Source organism: Phalacrocorax aristotelis, chromosome 1 (assembly GCF_949628215.1).
Source record: "Phalacrocorax aristotelis chromosome 1, bGulAri2.1, whole genome shotgun sequence".
NCBI lineage: Eukaryota > Metazoa > Chordata > Aves > Suliformes > Phalacrocoracidae > Phalacrocorax > Phalacrocorax aristotelis.
The window spans coordinates 188,061,683-188,078,271 of NC_134276.1; the positions used below are offsets into that span (position 1 = coordinate 188,061,683).

Sequence of the window (16,589 nt, forward strand, 5' to 3'; positions counted from 1 at the left end):
AAAAGGGACAAGCATATTTACCCTTGGAGGTTTATTCATCACCAGTCATAACACATAATATCCTCTCTGTTTTATTCATCATAGACTTTTACAAGTTCAAGCTGTGCATGTATGCTATTTACTACTGGTAACTTCATGTTCCATATGCAAAAGTATTTTTTTTCTGTTTGTAAACTATTCTACCTATTTCATTTCTGCCAGTGTCCAGGGATAAATATTATGGGATGTCATTGATTGCATATTTGCATTACACATCCTGTTTCAACACAGTTTCGTTTCTTCTTTAATACACAAGAGAAAAAGTAGAAATGTCACCCATAATCCCATAACAGTCATGCTACTCTGCAAGGCTACATTTATACAGCCTAGTGAAGGTGCAAGTACTGGTCAGAGTGGTAACAAAAAGACAGCAGAAGAAGCTGCAACACCAGCTAGACAATTGATGCAGGCAAGTCCACAGTGGGTCATATCCAGCCTTCACTGACCACTTTGCTGTCACTGTTATCCTCACCCACATTAACTTTATGAGTGTAAGCACAGATAGGTGTTTTCTTGCTAAAATCACACTTTTGTTCCACAGTGCTTGACCATCTCCTCCTGACTTTGGCCTAAACTAAGAAAAATAGGGTTTAGGACCCTGCTATTGAAACTATTTGTCTTAAGTCTCTCCAAATGGCTGGTTGGAATATGGGGACACAAATAGAGTCATCGAGTATTTCAAGGCCTAGCAGAATTCTCTGTGGGAAGAGTGTGCACTGCCTACCTACATACCTTACTGTGTAATTTTAACACAATGCTGTTCAGCTGTTAAACTCTTCCCACCTTTTGCCTTACAGGCTGCTCCATTTCAGGGGGGATATGTTATTCTTGCACTAGTTTATAACTCACAAATGAATCCTTCAACAGATGGCAAGATCATCACTAAGATGATGTGCGCTTTTAGGACACGTGGCATTCTTTGTTTGCAATTATGTAAGTAATCCAGAACTGTGGAAAAATATCTGCTTCTTCCTTCAACTGTCCTCTGAACCCCTCTTAGAAGACAGCATATGAAGCAGGGCTAGTTTTAGGCTGCCGACCTCTTGGTTCAAATACTTCCTTTACAAGCAGTTGCACATTGCACTTCACTAAAAGCATCTTATTTCAGTTCACCTTACTGTCTAATGAACTTTTAATATTTTCTAGTTTTGACTACTTGTATTCTCTACAGTAGTTTCAGAGAGAAAAACTGGATCAGTTTAAGAAAATAATTATAATAGGCCACACTCCATTACTGTTATTAATTGAATTTGCCCATTGAGGGTTAACAGTTAAACCATTTCTGTCATATCTGAAAGAGATTATGATAGCCATTGAAAAGCAAATTAAAATAACTAACAAACTCATCGTATTCACTTATTTTGAATGTCACTCTAGTCTACAGAGTTTTTTAGTCACAGTCTACACTTTTGTGCTGCTGAAAGGAAGAATAGTTAAACAGACAAGAATGTTTTTCAGATAGTTTATTGCATGAACTTACAGTACAGAATTGCTTATATGGACAGTCATAAATATGACCTCTACAGTAATGCTGACTAAAAGCAATTTACTTATTTGAAGCTTATGAATGTAAAACTTCTATTAAGCAAAAAGCCAGGCTCAGGTTCAATGGGGTTTAGTTTTGAGAGTAAACGTATTAAAAGCTAGATGTATTTTTAGTAAGATGACTAGGATGGGTGCCTGGCTGAGCCAAAAAGATGTTTTATGACAAGGAATTCAACCCACCTGTGTCTCAGGTTTCCCAGGAAGATAAGAAGGATAATAGCCTTTTTGCCCTAGCACTGGATTGTGAAGCTTAATTCATAAAGAGTCTTATCCAAAGCCATTAAAGCCAAAAGAAGTGTCTCATTGACTTTAATGAGCTTTTGTTCAGGTCTTTTACAAGACGGCTGAAAGACTGCCATTGACTTCAAGCCCTAATTTTATAAAGCTCTTTTGTATCCTCAGCTTGGAGGCATTTGGAAACATAGAAATATAGTAATAAGACTATTACATTTACCAAACATATCCCCATAAGATAAAACTGATCTTTTTTTTTTTTAATTCTGATAGTGCTATTCACTGCATGTGTGTACACCCAGGAATATATATATGTATCAGTTATTATATGCACTTATTAATAACTGTTTCTCAGATACCCTTCCATGTTGGTTGCAAATCATCACTGCACTGCTGGATGCCAACTCTACACATTTGATCTGGACGAAGTACAGTTTATAATGACTTTTCCCTTGATTTATCCAGAGTGTCAGATCCAGAATATAAATTGTCACGTTGTTTTTATGCTGGTATTATCCTGGCTGTGCAAGCAAAGACCATAACTGATCTGGCATAAAGCTAACAATAAAGTTAACCCTTTAAAATGTTGAAGAAATTTGAAGCAACAAAGGAGTTTAATACTCAATAAATTCTTTATAATGTGTCTCCTGCATCTAAGAAAGATCTAAGAAAGCAGAAGTGTTGTCAGGAATGGTACTGTTAGATTCCCTATGCTGTTGAACCTCATAGTAAAAGGCCCCCCAAAACAGTAAAATTACCAGAACCGAAAACAAAAAGGAGAAACTTTAAAAAGTTATATAATAATTATATAAGCTATTCACGATTACATTCCTGTTGTATGCCAATTAAGGAATGCTAAGATACCATAAAAGCTTGACTTTATTTTATAAGAATTTGAAAACAGTAACAGCTAATTGAGTGGAAATCACTATTCCTATACAGGTAATTCAAATAAATTTCCAGCAATATGTAAGTTTTTATTCCCTTAAATAATAGTAAAAAGATGCATGTTCTCTGAGTATTTATTGGCTTCTATTCAAAAGACCTATTTTAAGCCTTATGAATGGCTGACATGAAATATTTCCAAACCTGAAACACAGCAGTATCAAAGCAATAGTATTATATAACACCTGCCGTTCTGAATTGCACAAAGCATTTTTTTGTTAAAATCAACATGCAATAACCATGCTCTACTTAATTGAGTCCAATATTCTGGAAAGGTAATTAATATTTAAGATTTGATCATATAGAGAGTTAACAGCATTTCTAACTCAGCGCTACCCACAGATGTCCTGTTATTTTTGTAATATCAGTTAAGGTATTAATTTTATTCAAAGACAAGACTAAGCAGAAAGGAAATATTAAACCTTTAAAAATCTTAGCTAAGACATTTTCATTTTATTTACACACTTCAGGAAAATGTCTCTTTATGCCTTAACATTCCAATTTTAGTCCTATAAAAACCATGCAATAACAAGAGTTAATATAATTTATTTTATAATATTTTTATGAACTAAGTAAAGATAATCTAATTTGCCAAGGTTTTACATTTTAGAAATTCATATCTCTCCAAAGGTGCATCTAATTTAGAACTTGATTGGTATCAGGGTTTTTGCTTTATCAACCTAACCCATTAGGCCATTATACATATTGTTATTCTCCAAGAGAAAAAATTATTCTAACATCTGTTCTCAATCTGTCTTTCCTTAATTTCCTTTTATGCCCCATGTAACTCATTAAGCTCATCTACAAAACATTACTGTGTCTGTCTACACGACACAAGCCTTTCTACTATAAGATTGAATGAAAATTTAAAAAATAGTAGCTTACAACATAATCCACTTTAAAAATACACTACTTTTACTGAATCTTTTGATCCAAGAAAATATATCTGGCTTTCCAAGTCAGAACTGTGACTTGTGTAACTTTTAACCTAATCCCTTAAGTGACCTATATTCTAACAAATTGAGAAAAATTGGTTCATGTCTTACCATTGTGCAGTCTGTTCCTTATGACTGCTGCAGTCTTATGAAAGAAAAAGTGTTTAAGTTAAGAAGAATATACATTCTGAATGGCTTGAAGAGAGTGATTTTAATATTTTAATTCACTAGTGCAAGTGATCTCAAGAGTACAGCAGACAACGATAGAAAATGCCCCTGTAACCTAAAATCTAATGTGTGTAGAATAGAAAAGAACCTGGAGTCCAGCATGTCCTCCTAAATACACTTTCAATTTTCTTTTACAGATGAAAATTTTCAATATTCTATTATTCTCAAGCTAGTTTCCAGCCCTGTGATCTCTTCTGCCCCCTTTTGCCTGTATTTTATGATTGTTGCTCTAATTTAATTCCAGAGGAAAATACCTATTTACAGCTGACTTGCCCATAATGTATTCATCAACACAATACAAGGTAATACTTTCTGCAGAAAGCTAAAGAATTCACTGGCTAAAGCTGTCTTACTAGCTCTCAAAAGGTGCCACTGCTGCAAGAATAGTGGCATACTACCCGATGTTAACTAGCAGCTGATGACTAATGAGAGATCAAAGCCTAGTGAAGGTGATTTTCTAATATTTATAAACATCAGTGAATTGAATAAAAAAAAATTTGAAGGTATTTAGATTTACCCCAACATGCTATCTTGCATGAATGCTCCACGGTGCCTATCTTGACGATTTTACTTTGTATTAATTTCTGTGCCTTGTATTAATTTCAGTGTGAACTGCTGTAAATCTGAAACCAATACCCAACTGCTGAAGTTTCCTTATGCTCTGAGTCTACATTGGCAATATATTTGTAAGTGAAAGAAGATTAGTGGCTTTATGACTAAGATTTATCTTGGGAACAGAGAGTGAGACAGAGAAGAAAAAGAGGTACCTGCACAGGATAGACTGAATTAAATCTTGCAGGAAAGAACCTCTAAAACTAGATGTTAGAAATTTTAGAAGATAGTATCAGGAAAATAATAACCAAAGATAGCAAGAAATACAAGCACAAAAAAAGTGAGACAAACCAAAAGAGAGGCAATGGCATCACATACCCCAAACCAGACAATAGGCCTTTTTTGTACTTTTTTTGAGAACAAATTATTTCAAGTTAATAATTGGGCTAAATTTCCAGAATTCAGATAAACTCATAAGGTCCTTGATGTCTTTGCTAGATTAAGTTAAAACAAGAACAGGAATCTACACAAAGTGTAACAAACCCAAAACCAAACCAAAACTGGAGTGCAGAGGAAGAATTTACTGTCTTCTGGATAAACAGATGCACATTTCTACCAGTCAAGACACAGATTTTTCAGGTTATGTTTTGTCTTTATTCAATATGAAAATGGCCGTATAAAAAGAAAAGTTAAATATTTATTTTTGGGCAAATTTTGAAATATCTCTACCGTCATCCACAGACCAATTTAACAGTTAACACTTACTTAGCACAGTTAAGATTTCCTAATTCTTTATCCCAGCACTGGTGCTAAAGCAAGACCGAGCTCCCAGGAGGGAACCATTCCAAATTACATCAGCTCACAATATGTCCTCAGGGAGCATCTGTCAGCTACAGGGAGCTGGCTCACCCTCTGGCTACTCCTCCAGTACATCCCTCCAAATTTTAACATCTCCACCACTTTTCTTCCCATGTGCAGGAACTAAAAGGAGTCTATTCTTTTCATGATAGTGAAAAGCAAACTCATTCTTTACTAACCAAGATATTTTATAAAATCTATTAGTTCTTACAAAGACAATAAGAATACAATCACAATCAATTCATACTTGCTGTGTTGCACATGTGCTGCTTTTCAGTTGCAAAGTGTAAATGATACAGAGAATTGACTTACTGGCCCAAAAGCATTGCTGTCAAAGCTGTGTCCATGGTGATCACCTTCCACCCAAATATGCCCGTGTGGAACTTTCACATACTTCTTTTTGTATCCGATGGTTCTAAAAAGAATTACAAAAAATGGCTAATCAGTTTTAAAAAATTATAATGTTTTGTTAGGAAAATTCACATATTTATTGTCTTGGAATTTGACCTTGCACACCATCTAATACCTGCTTAAAAAAAACCATGCCTGACATCCTTTACACTTCAAGAGTGCTACTCAAGTGAAAATATACATAACAATTTTGTATAAGCAAGTTGCACTATCAAGGCCTGTTTACTATGTTGTTTTGGCAGGAATCACATCCCAACAGGGAACAAGAAGCTTTTCAGTTAAATATAATTAAGGGATTGCTATTTCCATCTCTGTAGTAACACTTCTTCAAATCATCAGATTTTATCTCAGGTAAATGCCAGTGGACACATGTTACAGTCACATAAAGATATTGCACTGAGAATGCTTTTCTTCTGGGGTAGCATTAGGTACTCATCAAAAATAGTCTGGCATATCTGAACTGACCTCGGATTCATAGCTTGTATTCCTGTAATGCTTATGTCCTGGGGGTAGGATTTCTTCAGCTGTACCAAGCTATCAGGATAAACTTAAAGGAAACCCCTAAGAGAAGGCCAAGTGCTGCAGAATATGACATTGATGATTCAAGCCATTCTCCACAGAAATTCATACTGAAGCGGTGCCTCAGCATGCCCTGATATTACAAAAATGACGAACTACAGATCAGTCCTAAAGCTGAGGTGCAGAGTATGCAAAATTCCTGTATTTAGTTCCCGAGCAGCTGTCATTTTCACAATTCCAGTATGCCTTCTACCATACACTTTTGCTTTCTTTCAGATATGATCTGTTATTCTGCAATCATTCATGCAGGGAGGTGATTTTATCATGCACACCAAATTATTACCATGATGAAGCATTTACCAACAGGACTACAGATAATGATACATCTTATTTTGTTTTGGATAACCAAGTCTGTCCATAGACAGAAACAAACTTTTGATCTAGCTTGCTGCCTCCAGCTGCTCATCACTTTTCACTGTCTGAAAGATATGTCCCCAAAGCAGGAGGCAGAAGGAGCACACTCTAAAACTAAAGAAAAACAGCTGAAGAGAGAAAGCCACCTTCACCATGAGATTCAGCTGAATTGTGCAACAGCACCAGTCAGGAATGTTCAGAAGTCAAAATGGGAAAACTGTTTTTGGTGAGGTTTGTTTGGCTTGGGGTAGAGGGGTGAAGATGTTATAAGGACCAACTAACTAATAACTTAGAGGTTATGAAATATTAGATGAATAAGGAATCCTCAAAAGCGCATTTTATTAACTTTATTTGATTTTATTAGTCAGATAAAAATAGTAATTATTTACTTTGCACATCACAAAATCCAACCAGTGTTTTTTCAGACATCTGTTTTTTTCTGGCAGCTAAAAGGATGAGCATGCAAGAATTATTCTAATGGAAGTTCTACCTGTGTGTTCGTTGGAAGCTGAAAAAATAATTGCCTCTTTGCAGAAAAAAAAAAAAAAGACACTCTGATTTTCATCTTTCTTTAGAGCAGTTTCATAGTACGCATGTTCAAGACTGAGTTCCTAAACTATTCAAAACAAAAGTGCAAAACTGTCCTGAGTTGGTAAACATATGATTTCTTAAACACAGAGTAGTTGCTAAAAGAGCAATTTATTACTATGCAATTCCTTCCTCTTTTTCTTTTAAGAAATATGCCATACAGTCTGGACAATAAATTTATGTATGTTTTGAGATTCCATAATGCTATGTCTCACTGTTAATTTCTTTTACAAAATACCATATGAGACTATATTTTACTAGAAACGTGTTTTAAGATACAGGTTGACAGAAGTTGCCCATTAATTCTGTTCTGTCTGATTAGACACTGAAAATTATTAAATTAATATCTTCCATCAATGATAAAGGTAAACAATAGCAAAAAAATATTTAATTTTCTCTGCCACTCATCTTCCTGAATACAGAAGCATAGATTTTGATAAAGTTTTGTACATTTACAGACTTCATGCACAAGACTGAATTTCACCCAGAAGGGGTAAAGGATTTGAAAGTTAATTCTGCTGACATGTTTACCTCATAAATGTCAGGAAAATGATATGACAAATGCCAGTCAGTGACTTCATCTCAGACTGGACAAAATCTCCTACCCCCAAATAATCTCCTTTCTTACGATTAGGAAATCACTAACAGGAAGGGGAAAAAAAGACAAAAAAAAAAAAGCTTTTGCAATAAATACTTGGAAACAAAAATTGAAATAATTTGGTCTGCATGGATAGATCTTACAGAGATTTGCAGGAACCCTGTGAAAATAGAAAGCTTTAACACAGGTGTACAACATGTTCTTTAAGGCCTAAGGCAAGAAGAAAAAGATCACAGAGTGCAGTAACTATCACTGGTTCTTTTTATTATTTCTACAACATAGGAAAATACATATTTCTTTTCTACTCTTGAAGTAAACATCATAAACCAGAAAAAATTACTACAGTTATGCAAAAAAGAAAAAGTCTTTTACAGTGATTAAAGAGGAATTCTGTAGAAATTCTCATCTTGAAAAAGCAGATGATTGTGCACAAGAAGTTTTGACTTAGAGGAAATAGAGTTAAAATTGATGATGTTAATAAATGTATTAAGGGAATAGGGGAGAGAAAAAGAAGTGGAAAAGAAACAGAAGTAGCAGTTCTAATTATCTGCTTTAGGACTGATACTGCATGGATAAATCTCTCTATAAGCTCTGTAAAACTGGCCATTTCATGTATGGGGTATATAATTAATCAGATTTTTCCCACATGTAGGTCCAATAGAAAAAAATTCAAGATATATCATAAACAATAAGTACCTGTATACCTGTGAATAAAAGAGAGGCAAGAAAATCTATTTTAACTAATACAATTCCTTCAAAATGTTAGTGTAGCATTTGCATAGGGCAGTTATCTAGGGACTTCGCATCCACTTCAGCAATTCTTCTGCAAAAACTATCCTGTGGAATGCAGGCTGAAATTTGAAAACAAAGTTTTACTTGAGCTTTTTGCTGCATGAATTAGTAACAAACTGCAGCAATAAGCTCATGTTACAGTAAATTGGACCATCCATTACTCAATATTGGTTTTAATCTTCAAGATAATTTCATTGTTGAATTAATCCACAACAGATCAATAAACCATTCATGGAAGCAAACCAGGCTACAGGCTTCAGACAGCCGTATTTGGCTAATGACAGTAGGTTATTTTTAATTATTGTTGTAAAGACTATGTTCACTTTTTTTAAGAACAAAACCTGCCAGATTTGTTGTTTTCTCTGCTATGAAGAAAGCACAAATTGTTTCACAATCAAAATTAGTCAGTTAGTGACACTGCCCCTCTCTCACACAAATCTTGCAGAAATTAAACACTTTAATCTCTGGCCTAAACTACAAGAAGGAGACCACATGTATGTGCTACACTGGCAATACAGCTCTTGCTCTAAATGTGCAAACTACTATTTCACAAGCTGACCATTTTAGCTAGACATGATGAGAGAAAACTATTACCCATCTCTTTGTGCAATCGTACAAGAATAAATTGCTAACACAAATTGTACAACATCATTTAAGAGATTGGCCATTAAGGAGAAGTGTTGACTCAACCCCTTTTCTTAAGGATAGCTTTGCAGGCAATGGGCATCCACCTTTCAGATTCAGGCCCATGTAAATGAATAACAATTATAAGCATAATTATCAATACTTCTGTGAAAAATTAATACAATATAAAGTGAAAAATAACTTCAGACTGCGTCTAGCACTCTTCAGCAACAAAACCTAAAATCCTTGAGCCAAATATTGGCTGATGTAGTTGATAAGCCGCTCTCCATGATATTTGAAAAGTCATGGCAGTCAGATGATGTCCCTGGGGACTGGAATAAGGAAAACATTATGCCCATCTTTAAAAAGGGTAGAAAGGACGACCCCGGAAACTACCGTCCTGTCAGCCTCACCTCTGTGCCGGGGAAGGTCATGGAACAGATCCTCCTAGAAGCTATGCTAAAGCACATGGAGCACAGGGAGGTGATGCAAGGCAGCCAGCATGGCCTCACCAAGGGCAAGTTGTGCCTGACCAATCTAGTGGCCTTCTGTGATGGAGTGACTACCTGAGTGGACAAGGGAAGAGCTATGGATGTCATCTATCTGGACTTCTGTAAGGCCTTTGGCAGGGTCCCCCACAGCATCCTTCTCTCTAAATTGGAGAGATGTGGTTTTGATGGGTAGACAGTTTGGTGGATAAGGAACTGGCTGGTTGGTTGCATCCAGAGGGTAGTGGTCAATAACTCAAATTCCAGAGACCGGTGATGAGTGGTGTCCCTCAGGGGTCTGTACTGGGACCAGTACTGTTTAATATCTTCATCAATGACACAGACAGTGGAATTGAGTGCTTCCTCAGCAAGTTTGCAGATGACACCAAGCTGAGCAGTGCAGCTGACACGCCAGAAGGACGGGATGTCATCCAGAGAGACCTAGACAAGCTGGAGAGGTGGGCCTGTGAGAACATAATGAGGTTCAACAAGGCCAAATGCAAAGTCCTGCACCTGGGTCAGGGCAACTCCCATTATCAGTACAGGCTGGGGGATGAAGAGATTGAGAGCAGCCCTGCAGAGAAGGACTTGGGGCTTCTGGTGAATGCAAGGTTAGATATGAGCCAACAATGTGCGCTTGCAGCCCAGAAAGCCAACCATATCCTGGGCTGCATCAAAAGAAGCATGGCCAGCAGGTCAAGGGAGGTGATTCTGCCCCTCTACTCTGCTCTGGTGAGACCCCACCTGGAGTGCTGCATCCAGCTCTGGAGCCCTCAGCACAGGAAGGACATTGACCTGTTGGGGTGGGTCCAGAGGAGGCCACAAAAATGATCTGAGGGCCGGAGCACCTCTCCTATGAGGACAAGCTGAGAGAGTTGGGGTTGTTCAGCCTGGAGAAGAGAAGGCTGCGGGGAGACCTTATTGGTGCCTTTCAGTACTTAAAGGGGGACTATAGGAAAGATGGGGGCAACCTCTTTAGCAAGGCCTGTTGTGACAGGGCAAGGGGTAACGGTTTTAAACTAAAAGAGGGTAGATTTAGACTGGACATTAGGAAAAAAGTTTTTACTGTGAAGGTGGTGAAACACTGGAACAAGTTGCCCAGAGAGATGGTAGGTGCCCCATCCCTAGGAACATTCAAGGTCAGGTTGGACGGGGCTCTGAGCAGCCTGATCTAGTTGAAGATGTCCCTGCTCATTGCAGGGGGGTTGGACTAGATGACCTCTAAAGGTTTCTTCCAACCCAAACCATTGTATGATTCTGTGATTCTATGATTCTATGGTTCTATGATCAATTAAAAGCACAATTAGCTCATCAGGAATTTTACATCAACTGCTTGTGAGAAGTCTTCGCTACAAAGGAAATGCAGTCAATAATGTACTTTATATTTTGAAAGTAGTGTAAAAACCTAATTTTCTTTCTTGGTTGAGTATTCTTAGACTCATTTCTCTGAGTTTGCCTGTAATCTTGACCTCTGTTAGCTCTCATACATGAAGTTTTTAATTAAATTTAGAAGATGTATGAATGAATTCTTATGGGAACAACTGTTGTAAGTAATAATTAACTTAGTATTTGTTAATTTCATATCTAGTTCATTAGCATGAGTTATAATTACTGAACAATCTTAAATTTCATAAAGCTTCTACTAATAAAGGGTGGTCTTTCACTTTCTGAAACCTACTATCTTTGAAGGAAAAATAGAGTGTTTGACACCTTTTACCCTTCCCATTTTAAAGGTTAGCTTTAAGAATAACACAGAGACATTAAAAAAATCCAGATTTTGATACATAGTATTCAAGCAAGTTAAAAAAGAAACAAAATTTCAGGTTTTGACAGTCTCTGACAGGTTAGTAATAACCGCCTATGCTACTGTTGCTCAGACTGTAGTTAAACTCTTACTGGCTTAAGAATAGAACCTACGAGAGTTGCAGTAATTTTCTTGATCAGAATGTAATGGAATTACATTTATCTTTTTAATCATTTTTACACAAATTGTTCTGAAAATCTGATTTGTTTTTTCTTACATCTGAGGTACATTTTGAACCTTTGCAAAGGTTTTTTTTCTCCATGACTTAATAGTTAACAGATGTACTTATATCTATCCTTGGCTGAGAAATAATTTCAATCCTGACAGTCAAAAATGAGCTCTATATGGTATTCAAACCACCTGCCCACAAGCAAGAAAAATCTGCTTTTTTAGGATGTGGTACCACTGCCAAAGCAAGCAACTTGGCTCAGCTAAGTTGGATGAGGAATGATTGCCTTCAGTTTGATTTGACCTTGAGAAATCAGAAGGTCTCAGCAATCTGCATACCTCTGGGTGTCATCAGGGAACAGGCACTGTAGATAATTTCCTCTGTTTGCACAGGAGATAATAAACAAATAAACTCATTTGCAATGTAGGTAGTCTCTATCATACTTAAGACCAACTTTTTCCAAACAACATAAAGTACTGTGCATGGAATTTTTCCACCTATATCCATCTTCATCAAATTCACAGAATGAAAAAATAGTAAGATATTCAGTGTCAGGTGACACCCACATCCCAAGTCATAAACCTTATTGTAATATATAATGTAAATCATATTAGTATCTCCACAGGGAATCCTCTACATGACACTAAAGACCTTCCAGCCCCTAAGAAATACTTCCTCTCTTTCAACACACACATAAAGCTATCTTTTTTTCTTTAAAGTAAAAAAGTCTTTTTACTTTAACCCTTCCCTTACATATTCTATATTTCTTTGACGATAAGCCATTATATAAACCAGCTTCTTTTAGAATCACAGAATCACAGAATGGTAGGGGTTGGAAGAGAACTCTGGAGATCATCTTGTCCAACCCCCCTGCTTGAGCAGGCACACCTAGAGCAGGGGGCACAGGAACACATCCAGATTGGTTTAGGACGTCTCCAGGGAAGGAGACTCCACAACCTCCCTGGGCAGCCTGTTCCACTGCTCTGGCACCCTCACAGGAAATAAGATTTTTGTCATATTCAGGTGGAAATTCCTGTGTTCCAACTTGTGCCCATTGCACCTTGTCCTGTTGTTGGGCACCACTGAAAAAAGTCTGCTCCATCTTATTGACGCTCACTCCCCAGGAATTTATAAGCATTGATAAGATCTCCTCTCAGTCTTCTCTTCTCCGACCGAACAAACCCAAGTCTCTCAGCCTTTCCTCATAAAAGAGGTGCTCCAGTCCCCGGATCATCTTTGTAGCTCTCCGCTCGACTTGCTCCAGTTGTTTCCTGTTTTTCTTCAACTGGGCAGCCCAGAACTGGACACAGTACTCTAAATGCAGTCTCCTGTGGAGTAGAGCATGAAGATAACCTCTCTCGATCTGCTGGACACAATCCTTCTAATGCAGCCCAGGATACCATTGGCTTTCTTGGCCACAAGGGAACAGTGCTGTCTCATACTCAACCTGCTGTCCACCATCACTCCCAGGTCCTTCTCAACAGAGCCACTTTCCAGTAGTTCAGCCCCCAGCCTCTACTGGTGCATGGGTGCAGGTGCAGGACCACCTCCCCAGGTGCAGGACCTTGCACTTGCTCTTGTTGAATTTCATCAGGTTCCCCTCGGCCCAGCTCTCCAGCCTGTCCAGGTCTTGCTGAATGGCAGCACAGCCTTCTGGTATACCAGCCACTACTCCCAGTTTGGTATCATCAGGAACTTGCTGAGGTTACACTATATCCCATCATCCAGGTCATTGATGAATATGTTGAACAGGGCTGGACCCAGCACAGACCCCTGGGGAACTCCACTATTCACAGGCTTCCATCAGGTCTTTGCCCTGTTGATCACGACCCTCTGAGTTCTGTTGCTGAGCCAGTTATCAATCCACCTTACTATCCACTCATCTAACCCACACTTCCTAAGCTTACCTATGAGGGTGTTATTGGAGACAGTGTCAAAAGCCTTGCTGAAGTTGAGCATCTACTGCCCTCCCTTTGTCAACCCAGCCAGTCACACCATCGCAGAAGGCTATCAGGTTGGTCAAGCATGATCTTGCCTTGGTGAATCCATGCTGACTACTGCCGATAACCTTTTCCTGTACATGCCTGGAGATGGCCTCCAGAATGGACTGTTCCATCACCTTTCCAGGGATGGAGGTGAAGATAGGGTTATGTATGCAAAGCAACTCAATATATATTTCTGAATATTAACAGACTATGCATGATAGTACGTTAATGAGTTAGGGAATATTCTCTGGCTGTGTGCAGCTAATTACTTTTGCCTTTGTGCTGAAATGCATTTTCCTTAAAAGCTGCAGATCAGCCAGATATTGAGAGGCCTGACTTTAAAACTTGCATCTGAGCTGAGAACTGGGAGAATGCTGGAGGAGACCTTGTGCTTAGGATACTGCTTCGGGATCATTGCCAGATCTGATATACTAAGAAGGGAACCTGCAAAAGAAGACTCTCCAGAATGACAGAAATGACAGAATATGAAACAAAAGACTCCGAGTCAGTGAGATCAGGAGGAGCCATTACGGAGGCACAGATTCCCTTTGCCTATACTTGGGCAAATTTTTGAGTGTCTAAACTATGTAGGCTTCACTGTTGGAATGAAAGATTTTGAAGTTCCAGGAAAAATGAAGACTAATTTACTGGGTTCCTCATTCAGAACAGAAATATGATCAAAATGCAACCTTTTGTAAAAAAATAAGCTAAGCACTTAAAGGAAGCATGATGCTGAACTGCAAATGCTATCTTTTTTCCCAGCTAAAGCATTCCTACCAAAATGATGCACCAGTGTGGTGATTCAGCAGTTCTAAGAATAAGTAGAAATCTGATACAGAAAGTATGGGAGATGTCTGTAGCTCTGTTTTATTCATTAGATAACTTCTGAAAAAGCATGCCATTCTAAACAAAATTATTTAGCCATTACTTGCTTCATCAGCTTCTTCAAAATAACAGTTACTCACTTATAAAACATAAGTATCCAGGAAAGTTACTGGATTTCAACTTAAATTGAAAAGCAGTCTAATCAGATACTGATCTTTACACTTTGTGCCAATCATCTACTGTGTGAAAGTTAAAGTTTTAAATGCATGCACCATGTATTGTATCAGATAGCTTTTAAAATGTATTTCTACCAGCTTGCTACATCACACTGAGTGAGGTATACAAACATGATTATATCACTGTTTTGCAGGATAATGCAATGCAGCCAATTAAAGCATAACATTTTGAAACCAGGCAAAATGTAGTCATGCAAAATTTTGTATTAGTAATGCAGCTGTCCTTTATATGGGTTAATAGATCCTAGATCTCATTTTCACTAGGACTTGCTTTATGCTACACTGGCAGAGCAATGAGATCCGGGAATATTAATTCTAAGGCCAGAAGATACCAATCTGAAATATGGAAAAGTATAACCCTCAGACTTTCAGACAGTAATTCATGCAGTGATTATTGCATAATTCACTATTAATTGATATCTTAAGTATGCACTGTTAAGTGAATTTAAAATTTCAATTATTTTGTGACAAGATAAATTTATAAATAATTGAATTAGAAAATATTTTATTTTTTAATATATAATAATTAGTTCATATTGTTAGTTTCACAGACATACGACTAGATGAAAAGAACTTCATCTGAGTAAATATGTAAGCCTAACTTAAGTGTTCTAAAACACTGCCATCCAAAAATCACTCTGCTTTTATAAAAAATGGGAGCGAAGATAACTTTGATGCACATGTCAGTGATAGGGAGAAATTATTTTTAGTGCCACATTATAAACAGGTACAGAAGCTACTCGTCAAAGTTTAGTATAATAAATTCATCTTGGCAAAGACTTATCTCCCTCCACCAAAAGAGAAAGTTAAGAAAACATGAAAATATATTCTGTACATCCATTTGTAAATTAATAATTTTTTTGTTTTACTTATGGCTTGATGAACCACTTATTCTATGCAAGCATTATTCTGACCTATTTTTTTATCTGTCTATGTTATATATATCTGTCTATATTATAAATAGATAAATGAAAATACAGATGACGCACATCACATATACATCAAAATAAATAGGTTTCTTAGGCCATATCACTTTAACTTCTGATCCCTGATCCCATATATTCTTCCTCAATGCACTCCTCTGCTACCTTTAAAATATGTCTGGTTATTACGAACACTAGTTTGGTCATCTCAGTTTTTCTTAAGGCACAAAAAACTACTACCCAATTAAACTACAACAAATAGATTAAACATGTCTGTCTGAATTCCAACTATCTATGAAAACAAAAAATGAATTAGAAAAACTTTTAAATGCTTTATACAATATGGTTCATATAACAATATTTTATATTCAACATTATTTACAATTAATCAATTCCAAACAACATCATATTATTTGTACTTGTTTCATTTCTCAGTATATGGCAGCATTGTTGTTTCCATATTTGGATGAAAGTACTGCAAATAATACAGATTGCCTACCAAACCTTCCATTTTATTTAAGAGATTTATCAGATTTTGCCCCCAAGTCTCTATGTAACTGAGGCTTTTTTCTTTTGTAGAATAACCAGTCTTTATTTACTCTTAAATATGTAAATTAAAATATTCCAACAATGTTAAAGGCTTTTCTACAAAATTTCTTCCACTTATTCTAGCGGTCTAATGAAATAAATGCACTATTGTGCATATTTCTCTAAAATGATAAAATGATTGAAAGGACAAAGAGCAAGCCAGCTCATCCACTAGAGATATTAGCCTCATTTCAAGCCTGAAGTTTGCTTGATAACACCCCATTTTGTACCAGACAGGGAGAAGAGACTAGAAATAATTATGAGAGAGAAAGATGAGAGATCATTGCTT

The 16,589-nt window shown here is 37.0% G+C and overlaps 1 protein-coding gene across 2 annotated transcripts in view; it reads right to left on the reverse strand.

The window, feature by feature from the left end:
* The window catches only part of IMMP2L (inner mitochondrial membrane peptidase subunit 2), a 483,378-nt gene that overhangs the window by 88,650 nt on the left and 378,139 nt on the right, over positions 1–16,589 (reverse strand). For both annotated transcript variants that reach the window (XM_075081058.1, XM_075081057.1), the window contains one exon: positions 5,649–5,751. In XM_075081058.1, the coding sequence (XP_074937159.1) occupies positions 5,649–5,751 (103 nt within the window). The remainder of the gene's footprint in view (positions 1–5,648; positions 5,752–16,589) is intronic.